This window comes from Corapipo altera, unplaced genomic scaffold (assembly GCF_003945725.1).
Source record: "Corapipo altera isolate COAL_440 unplaced genomic scaffold, ASM394572v1 145, whole genome shotgun sequence".
NCBI classification, from domain to species: Eukaryota; Metazoa; Chordata; class Aves; order Passeriformes; family Pipridae; genus Corapipo; species Corapipo altera.
The window spans coordinates 90,748-109,181 of record NW_020885078.1 but is presented as its reverse complement, the minus strand read 5'-3'; the positions used below and the strand labels follow the sequence as shown (position 1 = coordinate 109,181).

Genomic DNA, 18,434 nt, shown 5'->3' with positions numbered 1-18,434 from the left:
ATTACCTCAGGAGAGGGTATTTCAAGGACCCAAAAGGACATTACTGGGCTTTTGGGATAGCTACTGGAGAAAAAGGAACTTGAATACCTTGTCTGGTCTCTGAGAGGACCCCTCTGCTGTGGGATGAAAAGCAATGAGTACTGATTGCTTCCACAACAGCGCAATGTCGGCAATACCACACTAACCGGCACATCATGATCCCCAGCCAGGACATGATTCGTGAACTGGACTGCCAGGGAGTGGTCATCAAGACTCGCTCCCCCTTTAATAGTCCTGTATGGCTAGCGCATAAGTCCAGTGGAGTGTGGAGACTGACAGTGGACTATCATGGCCTGAATGAAATCACACCACCATTGATGCCGCTGTGCCAGAGATGTTGGAAGTTCAGTATGAGCTGGAGTCCAAGGCAGCCAAGCAGTGCCACCACTGACATTGTTAATGAGTTCTTCTCCATTCCTTTGGCAGCAGAGTGTAGGCCACAGTTTGCTTTTACTTGCAGGGGTGTGGAGTACACTGGAACTGACTGCCCTAGGGCTGGAAAGACAACAATATATTCTGTTTCCATTTGGCTAACATACGAATACTACGGGAAACACTATTACACCATAAAACACTCTGAAGTACTCTGAAGTATTTATTTTCTCATTGATTGCTGGAGCAGGATTCCCTGAGTGGCTACAGTAAACCCACCTTTCTTCACACCCAAGAAAGTTACGGATTTCATAGCAACTTTGTTCCTACCGCGATGCTTAGACAGAATGAATGTATGAGTGGTTTGTTGGGGTTTTTTTCTTGTTTTCTCTTTGTAATCCTCTGTGGAGAAGAGGAATCAGACAGCTCTGAGACTGCAGACAAAGCAGTCCTATGTGGAATAAGTGCTTTAGATGTGTGAAGGGTAAAAGGTAATGTTAGAGGGAAGTACTGTTGCACCGAGGAGGGGCCAAAGCCTGGAGTACTGGGCAAACAGAAGCCTATTTATGAAGATAGCAACTAATTGTAAAGTCACACTGGATTTTAAGGGTAGAGATGCAGAGTAAAAAACTGGAGATCAGAAGAAACAGTTCCAAAAACTCAGATTACCTCCGCTGAACAAAATATTCACTGTGTAGTGCAGGGATATAAGGAGTTTGCTAGAATGGGAGTTTCTGAGCCAAGAGAGCAGAAAGATCATCTCTCTTGGTGTTGAAAATCTTAAATTCATCAGTCTCCTTTCTCTGTTTTTCCTCTCACAGGCATGCGCAGATGGTAATGGATGGAGCCACAGAATGTAACCAGTCCTGTAATGGAATTTGTCCTCCTGAGTTTCAACCACAGTCTTAAGATTCAGCAATTCCTCTTCACAGTCTTCTTCACTGTCTACCTGATGACCTGGTTGGGAAACATCACTATCCTCATCACTGTTATCACTGACTTCCACTTGAACACACCCATGTACTTCTTCCTGGCTTACTTAGCATTCACAGATATAACCAAATCATCAGTAAGTACTCCCATTCTATTGTCAGGTCTTGTCTCCCAGCACAAAACTGTTCCACTCAAGGAGTGCATCCTTCACATGTTTTTCTTGCACTTTGTTGGTGGTGCTCAAGTCTTCCTTCTTGCAGTGATAGCAGCTGACCAGTACGTGGCCATACACAAGCCCTTGCAGTACGTGACAATAATGAACTGTGAGGTGTGTTTAGGTCTAGTGGCAGGGTCATGGGCAGGTGGATTCATTCACTCTGCAACACAGATTGCTCTGCTTCTTCCCTTACCTTACTGTGGTCCCAACACTTTGGACAATTTCCACTGTGATGTCCCACAAGTGCTGAAAGTGGTCTGCATTGACACCTACCTGACAGAGCTGCTGATGACCTCAAATGGTGGACTGATCCTCACAGTAATTTTGGTCTTTCTGCTCCTTTCATACGCTGCCATTTTAGTAAAGATAAGGAGGCAAGTCGCAGAAGGAAAGCACAAAGCTTTGTCTACTTGTGTTGCCCAGATAATGGCAATAAGCATAACATTCATTCCAGGAATATTCATCTATGCTCCGCCCTTCAAGACATTTGAACTGGACAAAGTGGCCTCCATCTTCTTCACTGTGCTTGTTCCAGTGCTGAATCCCTGGAGATATACTGAAATGATACCCTGAGAAATACTGAAATGATAAAGGCCATCAGGAGACTTGTTTCTAGGGTTCTGTAAGGGAATAGCTTTACTCCCTGCTGAATGGTCGCCCTTATTCTTTGTAACTGTTGCAACTTACCATGACTGAAATACCCGAAATTCCAGCAAAGACATTTGCATAAGAGAAACCCTTTCAGAGAACTAAGTCAGAGGAAACTCAACTAAGCTTCCTTTACTTTAAGTGCAGTTCCCACCAATACAGTCTGTGGAGTCAAGGGCAGGTTCCTCTAACACTAAATAAGGTGAGCGGGATATTCTGCTGAAAGACGGTTTTTTGCTGTTTTTTAGGAGGTTTGGTTTTTTTGGTCTTTTTTTCATAAGTAAAGGGATCCTGCTGGCTTTTCAGTGGCATGATTTCTTTTTCTGCTACTATGTCTAATGATGAGTGACTTCTCTTTTTTAATATCAGTCACCTTACATTCTTGTGAGAAAAAAATTAATCTGTTCTACAAAATTATTCTTCTTCAGATCACTTAATTCTTATTGCCACAACTCTTAGGGTCTACTACAGGCTGCCTGACCAGGGGGAGCAAGTTGGCAAGGGCTCTTGCTTCAGGATACAGGACTGCATTTGCAGGTTCTCATCCTGATGAGGGATTTCAACTCCCTGGATGAAAAATTAGTAAAAAATGAGTGAAAAATCTTTGGTTTGGAACTGTTTAATAAGTTGAGAAAAAAAAAAGAAAAAAAGAGACGTGTTGCAAAGCAGTCTCTCCCCAGCAGCAGGCCAATGCTGAGCTATTCTCAGAGCAATGGCTACTTTTTAAAAACTCCCTCCAGTTTCCTTGGCGAGCATGATATCATATGACATAAGATACCTCTTTGAACAATTTGGGTCATCTATCCTGGCTGTGTCTCTTCCAAACTTCTTGCCCACCCCAAGCCTACTTGGGGGTAGGGCAGCAAGAGAAACAGAATGTTTTTGCTATTGCTGTTGATTCTTTTATAATGCATGTTCACTGCTTTATTAGTCAGAAACCACTTTTCCCAAGCAGTTAGTACCTTGAGAGACAGTATTGTCATTTTAGTCACTTGCTAATTATTGTTATTTAAATTTGACAGTATCCGCTTCTCTGGGTTTTTTTCACATTTCTCTGTAAAAGAAAACAACCACACCAAGAAAGGTGAATTTCTCATTTTGAAAGTTGTGATGTTTTATAATCCGCTCTGCGTTCCTCAGTGAGTAGCTTATGGGATCAAGCATTGGAGCAATGACTGATTTTGACCAGGATGACTTCTCTCTCAGTTCTGAGGAAATTTCATTCACTTTTCAGTTTTGTACACAGTAAAGTTGACACTTTTCCCCAGAACCAATCTTGCAAAGTTATCACAGCTTTTGCTGCACTCTCAAACACTTCTACATGCCTTTGCCACATGTCTTGGACAATGGCACATTTGAATTCAACATCATATCCGAGTTATGGTTCATGCACTTGGAGCCAAAAACAATCCCCAAACAAAAAAACCACCAAATTTGAGCATATGACAATAACTCTTGTCCTTTAAGATGCTATATATGGTACAGAGGAAGATCAAGCTTAACTTAATGTGATTACACAGAGCAGTGAGTGTGAGTTGCCCGGTCACATTTGTTTAGAGGGGAAAAAAAAGAACAAACTTCTTAGGAAAGATCTTTCTCTTAGAGGTAAATACGCTGAATCTGGCAGTCCAAGTGAGGTGAGTCTGGTGCAGCTCCATGTCCCCAGGTCAAACCAGTATCAAGTTCAGTCCAACGAGAATGTAGTAATGCAGTAACCGTGAAGAAAAGAGCAACTACTAAGGAGCTTTAGTGTAAGGTAGCTAACAGACATCCATTATAAAAAACACAAAGCGAATTCCATATCTCAGTGCTGCTGAATGCCAAATTATACAAGGTGGTGTTTCTTCTTTTTGGTACCAATGCAAAGAGACAAAGGAATGAGAAATTTGCCCTATGGAATTTTGTAATCTTAAATATTACATTGGAAATGAACGAAGTATGAATGGAGATATGTGTTTGAAAGCCTCAGGAGAAACTGTAGAAAAAAGACTTAAAAGAATATTGTGTTTTAATTGCTACGTTACATTGTATGTGATTTGATTTAAACAACCACAGAGCATCATGCAAAAAAAAAAGAAACTGAAGCAGAAAAGATAAAACCAAGATGAAGAACCAGACTGGACCCATAAAATACCTACACAAGAAGCAGAAGGGCAGTGAAATAGCAGGGGTTTGCACACCTCTGGCTTTCACAACAGTGATAACAACCAGACTGTTTGGACACAAGCATCTTATTAGTTATGGAAGTGTAGAAGCAGAAACAAGTGAAACCTTTGTGAGAATGACTATGAATGAATGAAATCAGGCATTTAGAACTAATATCACCCTCCCTTTCGAGAAGATTTCACCTTATAGAGTGCTGCATTAATTGCATATATCCCAAGGTCACGTACATGCACCTTGCCATATATCAGTCCAATTTCCACACATTGAATTAAATTGCCTCTAAACCTTCAAATGTAGGGATGGTTTTGGAGTTTGTTCTGAATGGAATAGGCAATTTGGCTTGGTTAATAGCCTGAACCTGAGCCTGCAACATTCAAACTGTAGTTTCCAAATTGAGGTTAAGCAAAAGAAATCTTCACTGCCAATGTGGTTATACTGATCTTTAAAGTCTGTCTCTGCCAGGAAGGTTTAGAGGTGTCATCTGACTTAGTTAACTGACCCCTTTTTCTGGAGAAACAGAGTTAATGAAACTTCATTTACACTTCTACAGACTTTCCTTCTGGGAGTTAATGTATTTGTACTTCTGCCAAAAGAGATATTTTTTTTTGTTTGTTTTATTCCTTGAAAAGACAATACTGAAAGAAGCATTTCTTAAAAAAAGAAAAAAAGCAAGCTTAATTGCTCTAATAAAATAACAGTAGTGTAATTAGCCTGAATCACTTTAAGGGACATCACATTTCAAATGATTCAAGCTTTTAAATTCATGCCTCTTTTAAAGATGTTTCAGACTGCAGTCCAAGAAGAAAGAGACATACAAAATCATTCATCAGTTTAGCATAAACCTTTTTTATAACTGCTGCAGGGCCCTCCCATCAAAAACTGTCAGCAACTTACCGTGTTTCCTGAACTCATCTCTTCTGCTCCCTATCTCCATATATCATGTCTGCATGAAAGATACTCCAAATAGAAACTGGCTTGGTAAACCGTGAGACAGGTCTTTGGCTTCTGTAAATCAGAATTTCACACCTAGGAAGGAGCACCGATTTTTGGTATTTTGGAAGGAGCCCTTGATTTTGCTACAGCTGAGCTCACTTACACCATCCTCTCTCCTCTATAAAGAAGGGAAGTTCTGGTTAAATTATGCCTTTTAGTGGATCAGAACTGCACAAATAGACTAAGGCAGAAGTTTGTGGCTGGGTGCATTTCCCCAACCCCAATATTTGAACTATTGATTTAACATGCCTAATCTGATTTCAAGATGGTATTAATTTTATATAGTTTTTCTATGCCTCAAAGAGACAGGCATGGGACTCTGTAGGGGACATTCCCATAAGGTTGATCCAAACCCTAGCATACAGTATTGAGATTACATGAGGAAGACAGAGAAATTTTGGTAAATATGTCACAGAACCCAGTACAGGCATTGTCCTCCTCAGAACCACCACGGCACACGTCTTGGAAAGGTGGGAATTTTTTGTCAGGTGCTGCTGTCCCACAGTATTAGGTTTCTCATGAATTAAGATAGTGCCCATATCTGGTTCCTTAGGTGCCCATCAGAAATTAATTTAAACAATTAGTTTCATTCAGAGTTCACAATAAGCTGTAATAGAGCCAAACTCATGTTTTGAACAAAAATAAAGAAGAAACAGAAGTTGCAAAGGCATTTCATTGGCTCTTCCCCAGTCTTTAAATATTAATGCATATGTATGCAACTATGTATGTTCATCTGGTATGTGTGCACACAACAAACTACACCCAGCATGCTATCCAGAGTAAACAAATGAAATAAATGTACCATATTTGTGATACCTTAGGTAATGTTTCTAATTAATACAGTATGAGTTTTGGTTTAAAAGGAGATCTAGTAAAAGAAAAAAAAAAAGATAAGTAAAAGGTAAGAAAGTTAGTTTCCTTATGTTATGAAGGACATTACCATATCTTTAGATATTACCGTGTCTAAAATATGTTTCACTTACTCTGAATGCATTTTTATGGAAGAACGCATTTTAACAAAAATAATACATTTCAACATTTTCATTCCTTTCTATTAATTATTTTCAGAAGTCTGTGTGAAATGGTATTTTATAACTAATTAATTAACTTTTTTTGACAAAAACGAGCTCTTGACATGCTGCCACAGCTTATGGTTCTGTCAAGATCACCTCCTGGCATGGGAGCACTTGATCTCCTCAAGGAGGTTCTAAGGGCGGTCAAGCCTTGAGCCATGGCTGAGTTACAAACTCCCACAGGCAACCCACAAGTGGGGAAAGTGAACCAGTGAGCATGACCCATGTGAGCTTGGATCATGCAATTTACACATGAATAGCAGGTGGCTTTTCCAAGACTCCTTTATCAAGGAACAAAGGTACAAGGATGTGGGTACAAGGAGTCTCATGCACACCTTTCCCTTTGCAGGTAATTTGACTACAATCCAGCCACCTCATTCCATAAATATGGCACTGTGGAATTAATTTCACTTAACTTTAGACACACGGACTGTATACCTTTAGTTGTGACCTACCCATTCTTTGTATGCAGTGAAAAGAAACAAACACCTCTCAGTTCTGATATATCAGATCCTTTGATATAATGTCAGCACAAATTAAAAGAAAAATCATGGGAAAAGAGAAAGAAAGAGAGAAGGAAGGAAGGAAGGAGGGAAGGGAGGAAGGGAGGAAGGAAGGAAGGGAGGGAGGAAGAGAGGAAGGAAGGAAGAGAGAGAGAGAGAAAAGAAAAAGAGAGTGGAAGAAAGGAAGAAAGGTAGAAAGAAAGAGAAAAATAAAAATAAAAACATAAAGAAAAAGAAAAAAAGGAAAAAGAAAGAAGAAAAAGAAGGAGGAGCAGCAGCTGAGGGACCTGGGTGTGTTTAGTCTGGAGAAAAGGAGGCTCAGGCGTGACCTCTCCAACTCCCTGACATTGGAATGGGCTGCCCAGGGAGGTGGTGGAGTCACCATCTCCATATGTGTTTAAGACTGGATGTGGCACTTAGTGCTATGGTCTAGTTCACGTGGTGGTGTCTGGTCATAGGTTGAACTCAATGGTCCCAGAGATTTTCAATAAAATGCCCAAGTTAACAGGAATCTAAGTTACAGGTTTTCAAGTATTTCACCATTAGGAATTCCCTAACACCAGGAAATGGGAAAAGGGCACGCATTTTAGGCAATCCAAATATGCCCTAAGTTGTTCAAACATTTCTGTAGATTTGCACTGGACTGTTAATGTTTTTTTTTTTATTTTCATGATTACTGTCTTTTTTTTCAGGGTTCTGCAGAATGAAAATGGAACATGAAAACTACACAGTAGTTACAGAGTTTGTTATTTTGGGATTGTTCCAAACCTGTGAAGTTCAGATTATTCTCTTCTCCTTCCTGCTTTTCTATACGATCATTCTGCCAGGCAATGCCATTACCATTTTTGCAATTTGAGAGAATTCCCAGCTGAAATCACTCATGTTTTTTTTCCTGGCCAATCTGGCATTCTTGGGTATCTGCTACTGTTTTGTGACCCTGCCCAAAATGTTGGCTGCCTTTTTCTCACGCCATAAGACCATCTCCTATGGGCCTGCATGGCCCAGCTTTTCTTCCTCCACTTCCTAGGAGCAGCTGAAGCTTTTCTGCTCATGATTATGGCCTTGACCTCCATGCAGCCTCTTTGAGCCTGACCTGTCAGTCAGCTGCTCATCCATCATATTATGGACTCAGTCCTCATGAAACCTTTTCTATTGTGTGCTATAAGAATCCAAATATAGCTGCATATGAAGTAGGTATTATTATTATTATTAATATTATTATTATTATTATTATTATTATTTGCTTATCCCCTTTCTTAACTCTCCTACCTGTCCTCTGGCAAAAGAAAAAAAGTGCCTTATAAAGAGAGCATCTCCTTCTGTCAGAGGCCACAAGCATCCAGCCTCTCTCACCCTGAGTCTTACTCACCACTCAGTAAAGTGTGCGTTCCAGCTGCATGTCCATCAACGCTGTAAAGGACTTTGCTATCATCTCTGCTCTGTCCCTTCTTGCAATCCTTCCACCTGTCAACTCAGTGCCTTGACCACAGCTTGTTTCCTACACATGGTGCCACCATCCCTCTAAACCCAGCAAGAGGCACCTACACCTGGACAGCAGCATCCCCAATCTGGGATGGTGTCCATGATCAGATTTGATGTATTGAGGAAATTTCTTCACACAGGGTTGGCTCCATGGTCCTTGAGAAGCATGATCCTTGAGGAGCACAGTTACCACCATTCTGAGCAGCCTCATGCTTTCTGGTGGAGAGTTTCTGTCCCTTTGCACTCCTGTCACACAACTGACCCTGAAAGCAGTCCTTCAGCACTCCTTCAGAAGTGAAAGACAACCAGTCAGTGTCTATGTCACCTAAGAGCTCCTCAGACAACAGACCAGAAGTATTGACATCCGGCTCCTTTGAAGGGGATTTGGTGGCACCTGCAGTGCACAGACCTCCGTTATCTCTGGCACCTACTACACAGGCCCTTTGTGGCCTTGTTAGCCTACCATATGAGGCATAAGGACACTTAGCTGTATCTGAGACCCAAAGGACTATGCTAATTCTGAGTTTGAGGTCATTTGTAGGTTGGGTGGCTTGGTATTCAGCAGCACTGTGGCAGATCTGGGAACTTCTAAGTTTTCTCCTCCATACAACATCCTCCATGAGGTGATGTCAGATATTCCTGCAGACAGAATTTTCTCTTCTCTACATCCATCCTGCTCCCCCAGGTCTCTTCCTGGTTCCAGGTGGCCCAGTTTTGGGCCTGACATTTCCTCAAAAAAAAATTTTAGATCTTCTATCAGGATCTACAAATAAATTTTAATTTCTTAGTGATTCAGAAACACCACGGGAGGTCTGCCTCCTCACTTGTCACATTTGTCCTTCTTTAGCATTATGTTCAGAATGCCTGTTCCGTGTAGAAGACTCTGGATTTGTAGGAGACCATGATCATGTGAGGATTGCTGAGATAAAACTGGAGGATGGGGCAGAGCAAAGAAGAGGGGAATGGTGTGGGGGCAGAACCTCCATCCCTGAAGCACCCTTGAGTGAGCCCTGGGACAATCTTATCCCTCAACCAGCTCCTTGTTGTCTAATGTGGGACCAGGATGCTTATTTCCAGGACTGATCCTAAAATCTACACAGTCCATCCAAAGTGAGGATAAGAGAGGGAAAAGGAGTACAATGAACCTATATCTGACTCTACTATAAAGACCCTTTGTAACTATGTGACAAGCAGATATAAAAATCAAGTTTGCCAAGCTAGTTTTCTGGTATGCTAACCTAGAGATGAAACTACACTAGATTGCTGAAGAGAAGTGAGACATGCTGGAGTGGAATGCCCAGCTGTGATTTCCACCAGAGAGAACAAGGGCGAGGTTAGGGCCTCTCACATGGTCAGTACCCCGGGTGTGCCATGGTGATGTCTTTGCAGGTCATTTATTGCAGAAAACTCTTATTAGGCTCTAGAAATCACACCATACTGCACATTCCATGGAGGACAAGAAAACACGTGACTGACCTTCCTAAGCTGATGGGAGGTGAATGTTGCCTTCATCTCACACCTAGAAAGTTGCTCACTTACTGAAGGAGAGATGAACAGTTTTCTCATGGAAGCACCAGACCTGATGTCTTTGGATCTGCTGTCTGGTCTGGTTTCTGTATTCCTCCTGAGAGAAATATTTTTCCCAGTGTTCTCCTCATGGCCTTTTTCATCTCAGTGTTTTTCAATGTGTGAGTCATTGGATTTACCATTGGAGTGACCACAGTATAAACAAGGGAGGCCACCTTGTCCCTAGGGAATTTCTTAAAAGGTTGGGCATAGATGAAGATGCAGGGGATGAATATTAAGCTCACAACAGTTATCTGGGTTCCACAGGTAGACAGGGCTTTCCATTTCCCTTCTGTGGTGCATGTCCTTATCTTAAGCAAGATGTCAGTGTAAGAAATTACAAAAAGAGCAATAATAATCACTCTACTATTAAACACTATCTGTAGTTCAGCCATGAGAGTATCAGTGCAGGTCAGTTTGATGACTTGAGGGACATCACAGTAGAAATTGTCCAGTACATTTGGACCACAAAATAGCAGCTGGAGAAGAAAATCAATCTGTACAATAGAATGAAGAAATCCACTGAACCATGCAGTTGCCACCAATCCTGTGCACATATTCCAGTTCATGACAGACAAGTAGCACAGTGGCACACAGATGGCCACATACTGATCAATTGCCATCCCCACAAGGAAAAAAGCCATTGCACCTGCAATGAAACAAAACCCTAACTGGGATCCAAATGATCCAGTACAATATGGGTTGCTAGGACAATATACCCATGAACAATGAAGGCAGATTAGCATACTACCAAGTATGAAAAAACACTATCCTGAAATATCGTAACTAATGATAGGCCTTGTCTGGTCCTTTTGATTTGTCATACAAGAAATTCTTGACCTTAAAAAGGAAATAACTGCATTGAATGACAGTTATCCTAGCCAATAGATTTTCTTTCCCTCCCTGCTGCCCAAGTACTACCGATTTCAATTGTGAGGAATGTGCATGTCTTTGTCCATGTTTCTTAGACTGTGTGTGTGTGCGCATGTGTGTGTTTCGAACCAATACATGCTCCCTACAGGTAGGTAGGAGAAGAGTGCAAGTATGTGGTTGGAGTCTACATTATGGAATTTGGGAGCTACAGTTTTGCTTTGGATTTCAGCTTCAGATTTACAATTTTTTAAGCTGTGAGAGGGGATGTTTGGGTTTGACTGGGAAATCTATAGGAAGGGTAGTCACAACATGTTCCTACAATCCCAGAAAATTGTCCCAGTCAAGTCTCAACCATGGTTCAGTGGAAATAAAGAGGTACAAGGAAGGGAAATGACAACTTTTATTAGGAAAACAGCAATGTCTCCCAATTTGTGAAAGAATGTGTAAGGTGGACTAACAACACAAATGGTGCAGAACTATCAGTGGTTCCAAGAACTCTGAATTAAACTGTCTTTGATACTGTGATGCAACTCAGCAGTCAGCCCAAAGCTAACTGCAAAGCAAGGCACCAGTGCATATCACTCAGCTTGGCTGGAATGAGACCAAAACCCCAGGATCCATTCAGCCTCCTGTCACCTGAACATGCATCTTTTCTGGCTCTACCACAGAGAAAGGGGCATGGAGTGTGTGTGAATTTATCACGATGGAAAGTCTTAACTGTACTCAGCAGATGGTGCTTTCAGATCACACACTTGGATTCAGGTGACAAAAGCTCAGATAAGACCTGTGACATGTGTTTAAGCCAAACACCATGCAGAGGTAACCTTTCAAAAATTCTGAGTTACACATCCAGGTGGGGAGTCCAAGGCCTGGGAACTCTGCTTAGTGGCAGTTTTCTGTGGGATACAAACCCTCTTTCAGAAGAGCTGCAGACTGACTGTTCTTCTTCAGCCACACTTGTTTTCATTTCCAATCACAACCCAAAGCTATTGCAATCATCAAGGTACATACTGGTACAGAAACAACCTAACTGGGCTGGCTAATCAGCTTGGTAGACAGAAGGATGCTGCAGGTCACAATATTTGGGGAAGATGACTGAAGCCTGAGGCCCTAAAAAGGCAGCTGGAGTAACTAGAGCAGCACTGCTGATTGTCCCACATGGAACTGGGTCTGTATGTCAGAGTGGGTCAGCCTGCTTTCATGGACAGGAAACTGAAGCACATGGGAAGAGGAAGGAATCTGCACCTAACTTACAGGCAGCATAGACACAGTCCAAGCAAACCACATTAGCTCAGACCACATTGCTTTCATGGCTATTCCTGATGTCCCATTTCACCTGGCTGTGCTTACACTGACTGCAAGGACTATCTCCAGTTACATCTAGACAGTCATATTCTAATTTTCCTGCCTGGAAAGCCAGAAGATTGCCATTCTCTTTCCAGTATGGACTGAGCAAAGAGGCAGGAAAGTGGACATCACCAAGAGTGATCCTTCAGCTACTATAACTACATTAACCTGACATAAACCAGAAATATGTGGACTGCTTTGTTCTGGATGGTTTCTTATTTCAGAAACAAAGCAGGTCTTTTTATCTGCCTGAACTACCTTTTAATGGAATTTTCTAGCCCCAAATTACATAGCACTAGGAATATTTCCCCAGAAGCAGTGCTATAATGAATTTAACTGCTCTGTGGATTTTACAGAGGGTTAAGGGAAGCATATAGATACATTTCCTTACAGTATGAGATTATGAAATTGCAATCTTCTCCATGAGATGTACTGCTTCCCAAGGCAGCCCAGGTGGCTTGGATATTCTCACTGCCCAGTCAGGGGGAACCCCCTGAACACAAGTACCACCTCATGGGATGAATAAAAGAAAAGCACACTGGTCTGAGATAAGTACAATGAAAGCAATAGCTGAAAATGCTCCTTCAGACTAAAGCAGTGACTTGGGCTATCTAACACCAAGATGACCCAGTTTCTCCTCAGCACGAGCTTGGATGTAGTGGGCATTTAGCCAAGGCCTCAAGAGCAGTCCAGGGACCACAGTCCCACTGCCACCCTTTTCCCTAAAGGCTGGCAAAGTAGTGTTCTTCTTCATCCCTGCCACAGCATGAGGGGCATGCAACCCTGGAAGGATGTAACTCTTGGGACTAGACTCAGCTGGAGGTACTGACACATCAACTTGGTACCAGCCACAAGAAAAGAGATGGCAGAGTCTCCAAACAATCCATATTCAGCACACTTTGTACTCCCATGTGAGATACTGGGATCTGAATCTCACTGAATGACTGACATGGGTTGGAACCAACTCACTGTGAATATGTGTGTGTGTGAAGAAGAGTTGGGCCTAGACCTGCAGCTACATGGTAAGGCCTGCACATAAGGCCTGCTGAGAGCACATGGCAGAGCTGGAAGGCCTGCAGTCCATGCAAAGCACATGGCATCACTGAAGGCCTGTAGCTGGGCTGTCAGTCAAGGCAGACCAGCCTGGTAGCCCACCCACACCACACCCCTGGAGCCTATGACTGGCTACAGCACAACTCACTCTGGCCTGGAAAGCTCTAAAGGGTCAGTAACCGGATATCCTGCCTGGGAGGGAAAACTAAACTCTATAAATACATGAGACTCCATATGAGCCGCCACCTTCTCTCCTTTCCTGCAGCCTGAACTATGTGAACCATCAAATTTTGTCAGTAACCATTTTTCCTTTTCTCTCTCTCTCCTCTTTTCCTTCTCTCTTTCTTTACATTTCATCTGTTTTCTTCTTTTACTCTTTTCCTTCTCTCATCGGTAACTTAACACCAATGAACTGTGTTTTACTAAAGCTGGTATATTGATTGTAGTGAGTGTTTTCTGTGGAATGGGTTTTTGTGCTGAATGTTTTAGTGAAATGCTTTTTTCTTGGTTGAATTTTACTCCTGTAAAACCTTTTTCCAAAATATCTTATTTTTCTCACTAAACTAAAAGAATTTCTCTTAGAGAAGAGTGTTTGACTCTTTCTCCAGACACTAATTCGAGGTTATAATGAACCAAAAGGCCTTTGAATAGTCTTAAATAAAAATGTAACCACTCTGGGCATCTTATAGCTTAAAAACTGGAGTGTAACATCCCCTAAAGATGGATCTTCTCCCACAACCACTGTCCTAGTCAGAACAGCTGGGACCAGTTCATCACTGCGTGGGTGCAACCCAAACTGTGTATTCTACACCCTCCGTGTCATTTCCCAGAAATTGTTAACAATAGACCATTTGCAGCAGCTGCCCAGAGCACACCTGATCCCTCAGGCTATAAACTGGGTGTTAAGAGGCCTGTGAGATAGGAGGATGCTCCTGTCCTTACACCCATTGTGGAACTCTCCGTCCTGAGGGAGGTACTGGGCATTCTGGCCTGAACCTGACGGTGTATAATCTTGGGGTCTTGGGACTTCTGGTACCACCCATAGGATCCAGAGAAGGACCAGAACCTCGACCGGACTGTGACCACCACTCTCAACCAGACTGCGACCATCACTCGCACCAACACGTTTTTCTACTCTCCTTTTACTTTTGGACTCAGGGGATCACATGGAGCTCAGCATGGGAGCCAACAAACAACATTCTCTTCGTGCCCCAGGGTGCTGGGTTATACATCTGGGTTTTTGTGGGCTAAAACCAATTGTTTGTCTGTATAATTGTATTTATTGTATTATTTTTATTAAATTGTTACTCTGACTTACAATCTCTTTTGAGTTGGGTTCATTTCCCCTGACAGTTTACCTTTAAACCAGCACAACCACTGAGATTGAGAAAGGCAAAGCAGAACAGCGTAAGTAGGTTTCTATGTCATCATGAAGGAAAGATGGGGAAAAACTTCCAGTACCACGGAAGAATTACAACAGCTAATAACTACAACCAGTTTCCTGCTGCCACCCACTTCTCAGGGAAGAAGACATTACACCCCCGGCTACTTTGCCAGCAGTTCACATGCACATTGTGGAAAAAGAAAGATGTGCAATTCCACAGCCACAATCCTTTGAGGGGCTTGTGCCCTTCCCCAAATGCAGTGCAGCTAACACAGAGATTGCAGATGGCAGTAAGAGGGATGACTCAAACTGGGGGTGCACACAGGGAGACAGATGGGGAAAAGATCGCTCACTCTCTCTGGATGGGGATGGGGAAGTGTCAAGGGGCAGGGCTCCCCACTTTCACCCAGGCGAGTGCATGTGAGCTCACAAAAACAGGGCCCGGCCCAGCCCAGCCCAGGAGGCCTCAAGCTACAATCTCCTTCAGAGCTCCAGCCAGGTCAGGGAAGATGAAGCAGTAGCCACTCTCCAGGGTGCGTTTCGGCAGCACCCTCTGTCCCTCCAGCAGCATGACAGCCCGCTCTGCCCCAAAGACAGCCCGCACAGCCCAGGCAGGCACTGGCAGCAGGGCTGGGCGCCCCAGGGCTGCAGCAAACTCCCGAGCAAAGGTGCCGTTGGAGGTGGCAGAAGAGGACGGGGCAACACCATTGAGGACACCTTGCAGGCACTCACTCTCCAGGGCGTGACACACGATCCCAGCCAGGTCCCGAATATGGATCCATGGGAAGGGCTGGAGCCCAGAGCCCAAGGGGCCTCCAAGTCCCAGACGGAAAGGCCAAAGCATTTGAGAGATTGCACCACCACCTCGACCCAGCACTACACCTGTGGGGAGAAGAGAGTGAAACCAGGTGCCCTGCCCAAAAGGGTTAAAAGCCTCCTTCATGCCCAGACCTACAAGCAGGAGACACTCCTTAGAGGGTTGGATTGGGACAGGACCTCAGCAAGAAGAGACAGAAGAACTGATAGCGTTTTCCCACCTCTTCACACTTCTGCACCAGAACCAATGCAGTCACCCTTAACAGGCCCCTCAGGGACCTGATCTCACCTGATCTCACCACAACTCCACGAGCTGGGCTCCCAGGGATGAGAGCTGCAGCCTCCCAGGAGCTCACCAGGCGTGAGAAGAAGTCAAAATTCCCTCCAGGACTGTCTTCAGTATACTCAGCTGTGGGACTGGGGCAGTAATAGCCTGAAGGGTAACAGCAGAAACGGGGTCAGGGTTGAATGATGAGACCAACCCCCCCTTCCCCAATGGACCATCTTCCCTGCCTTCAGAAGCCCAGAACTTCTATGAGAAAAAGCTGAAACAATTGGGATTGTTCAGCTTGGAAAAGAAACGGCTTCGAGGTGACCTACTTGTGGCCTTCCAGTGCCTGAAGGGAGCCGACAAGAAAGCTGAAGAGAGACTATTGACAATGACTGACAAAAGGACAAATGGCTTCAAACAGAGTAGGTTTAGATTGGATACTAGGAAGAAATTCTTCCGTGAGAGTGGGAAGGCACTAGTGCAGGTTGCCCAGAGAAACTGTTGCTGCCCCATCCCTGGAAGCATTCAAGACCAGGTTGGACGGGGCTTGGAGCAACCAGGTCTAATGGAAAGTGTCTCTGCCTATGGCAGAGGGGTGGAACTGGATGGTCTTTAAGGTCCCTTCCAGTCCAAACCATTCCGGGATTCTACGATTCTGTGAACTTCATCACTCCCCCAGGGACATCCCCATATGAACAGCACAGGGCAATGCTGATGAGTTTTTCAACTACCGATGTGCTCTATGAGTTCAGTGGGATACACTAATACTGAGATTGAGCTGGCAGCCCCAAAAATCAAGTAGGCCTGCAGGCAACACACTGAACTGGCTGCACAGAATGGCACCTGCACTAAAATTGGGCATTACAGAAGATAAACTACATCAGCTTTCAAGACTGTAGCAAGCAAAAATGCAAAGCTGGAGATATGCAGAGAGATTCAGCTGAGGTGCTACAATTTGTCTAAACAAATCGGTTCTACAGGATGTCTAAAGGCTTTCCCAGGAAAACACAGAAAAGGTGCTGTCCTAATGACACCAAGAGAAAGTGTACGGACCCAGATTCCTCTTCAGCAGTACCAAAAAGTTGATCAAGGTTTGCCTAAACACAGTGACATTGATGGCAATAAAGCTGATATTTCAGGGCAAGATGCGTTCCCCTGGCAGCATGTTTCTGTCTGGAGGTGAAACCTCTCCAGGTCAGCATGAGTCATATCTTGGCCGGGCCCAACCAATACCTACGCCAGTGACGAGGACCCAAGCACGGGGTGGCTGTTCAGCATCAACAATGGCTTTGGCCAAGGTCTTTGTGGTCTCAACCCGGCTGCTGATGACTTCCCTGCAGAAGGTATCACCCCATCTGGGAAAGGGAGAGCCACAGATTATATTCCTCACAAGGACAACCTAGGAAACAACAGCACCAAGCGGGGACCCAGCAGACACCTGCTCACAAGCACATCAGGAGTCATGGGAACTCCCCCCACTCCAGAGCAGCGGGAGGACATGTGACCTTACAACCTAAATGCAGAGGAACTTTGGGAGATGGTTGCTCTTCACTTCCCTCAAAACATTGTGAGTTTTGGACTGCCTTAGGACAAAGGCAGCAGAGCAGCTGGACAACAGAGATGTTGTTCCTCATATAAGTCAAACTTTGGTTCTGATTTTGCATTATTAAATGTAGGCATCCAATGTCCTTTTGGAAAAGTAGAACTAATTTTTCTGACTTTCAGCTGTAGATTCAGAAGGGAACCTTTCTTCCAAAGGTCTCTCAGGACCTAACAGGCCCACAGAAATGTTTTGGATACTTGAGGATACAGATGTCAACAGTTAGTTAACCCAAGAGCTTCCTGGACATGTTGTTTCCTCCCTTTCCACAATCCCTGACAAGCACAGGACTGTCTTGCCTTCACCTTGTCCCAACAGCACTATGGGAGATCAAGTTACCTGCGGAAAGGGTTGAGCACATTTTCGCCAGCCAAGTTGACCACGGCATCGCACAGGGGCAGTCCAGTGCGGGACAACTCTTCCTAGGCAGGAGTAACAGAGACATCACATATCAAGCCTCCCCTCTGCTCAAGCCTTCCCAACAACCAAGCAGGGTAGGCTCCTAAGAACTCCAGCCAGTTCCTTTCTGACACTGCCTGGAGCACAAGCATGAATGGAGAAGGTTTTGCTCCTTGGAACTACAGTAGTACCCATTCCAATGACTGTGACCCATGGAGCACCCAGGAGCCCAAAAGTAGATCCATAGGAGTCAGATTCCCTGCGGCAGATTCCCTCTATGCCATGGCAGGCCAGGGCTAGCGGGCTTTTTCCTCGGCCCTGCCACGGCCCCCTCCTGTGACCGCTCTCATCTCGCACCCAGCTGATCCGATCCTTGCCCCCCTGTCGAGACACGTGGGTCACTTGGTGCCCGCGGCTCCGCAGCAGCTGGGTCAGGGCTCTGCCCACGAAGCCAGTCCCTCCACCTGGGGAGAGACAGATAGGCCGTCACCCAGGATCTGGACCCCGACTGCAGGGGCATCACTGTGGGCCCAGGGCGCCCCCCGCCGGGCCCCGCACCATGGGCGGAAGAGGGGGCTGGTTCCCCTTCAAAACTGCGTCGCGATCACAGGGCTGCCCACGCTCACTGACCCCGCACACTCACGGTCCCCCTGCACGCTCACGGTGTCCCCGCACGCTCACGGTGTCCCCGCACGCTCA

General features: G+C 44.4%; 3 protein-coding genes across 7 annotated transcripts in view; 1 reads left to right on the top strand and 2 right to left on the bottom strand.

The window, feature by feature from the left end:
- Positions 1–664: 664 nt before the first annotated feature.
- On the top strand, positions 665–2,836 carry LOC113960038 (olfactory receptor 4D1-like). The gene is given in 2 exon segments (XM_027669370.1): positions 665–2,125; positions 2,128–2,836. Coding segments are annotated over 2 exon segments (933 nt in total). The 5' UTR covers positions 665–1,252; the 3' UTR covers positions 2,188–2,836.
- A 4,981-nt stretch (positions 2,837–7,817) lies between these two features.
- LOC113960056 (olfactory receptor 4D1-like) lies at positions 7,818–11,488 on the bottom strand. The gene has a single exon (XM_027669396.1). It carries the CDS (start codon positions 10,736–10,738, stop codon positions 9,989–9,991), a length of 750 nt encoding a protein of 249 aa, XP_027525197.1. The 5' UTR covers positions 10,739–11,488; the 3' UTR covers positions 7,818–9,988.
- Positions 11,489–14,281: 2,793 nt separating this feature from the next.
- Positions 14,282–18,434, bottom strand: part of SDR39U1 (short chain dehydrogenase/reductase family 39U member 1) — a 4,327-nt gene continuing 174 nt past the window's right edge. Inside the window, exons 2-6 of one of the 5 annotated variants that reach the window (XM_027669373.1) lie at positions 18,093–18,199; positions 17,676–17,758; positions 16,970–17,091; positions 15,755–15,898; positions 14,282–15,531 (exon numbers count right to left, since the gene is read on the bottom strand). In XM_027669373.1, coding sequence (XP_027525174.1) covers positions 15,116–15,531; positions 15,755–15,898; positions 16,970–17,091; positions 17,676–17,758; positions 18,093–18,199 — 872 coding nt within the window. In that variant the 3' untranslated portion in view covers positions 14,282–15,115. The other 4 variants (XM_027669374.1, XM_027669377.1, XM_027669376.1 and 1 more) reach the window with 4 other exon arrangements.

Coding starts and splice junctions, on each gene's coding strand:
- LOC113960056 (XM_027669396.1), bottom strand. CDS start 10,738: ATGCTAATCTGCCTTCATTGTTCATGGGTATATTGTCCTAGCAACCCA.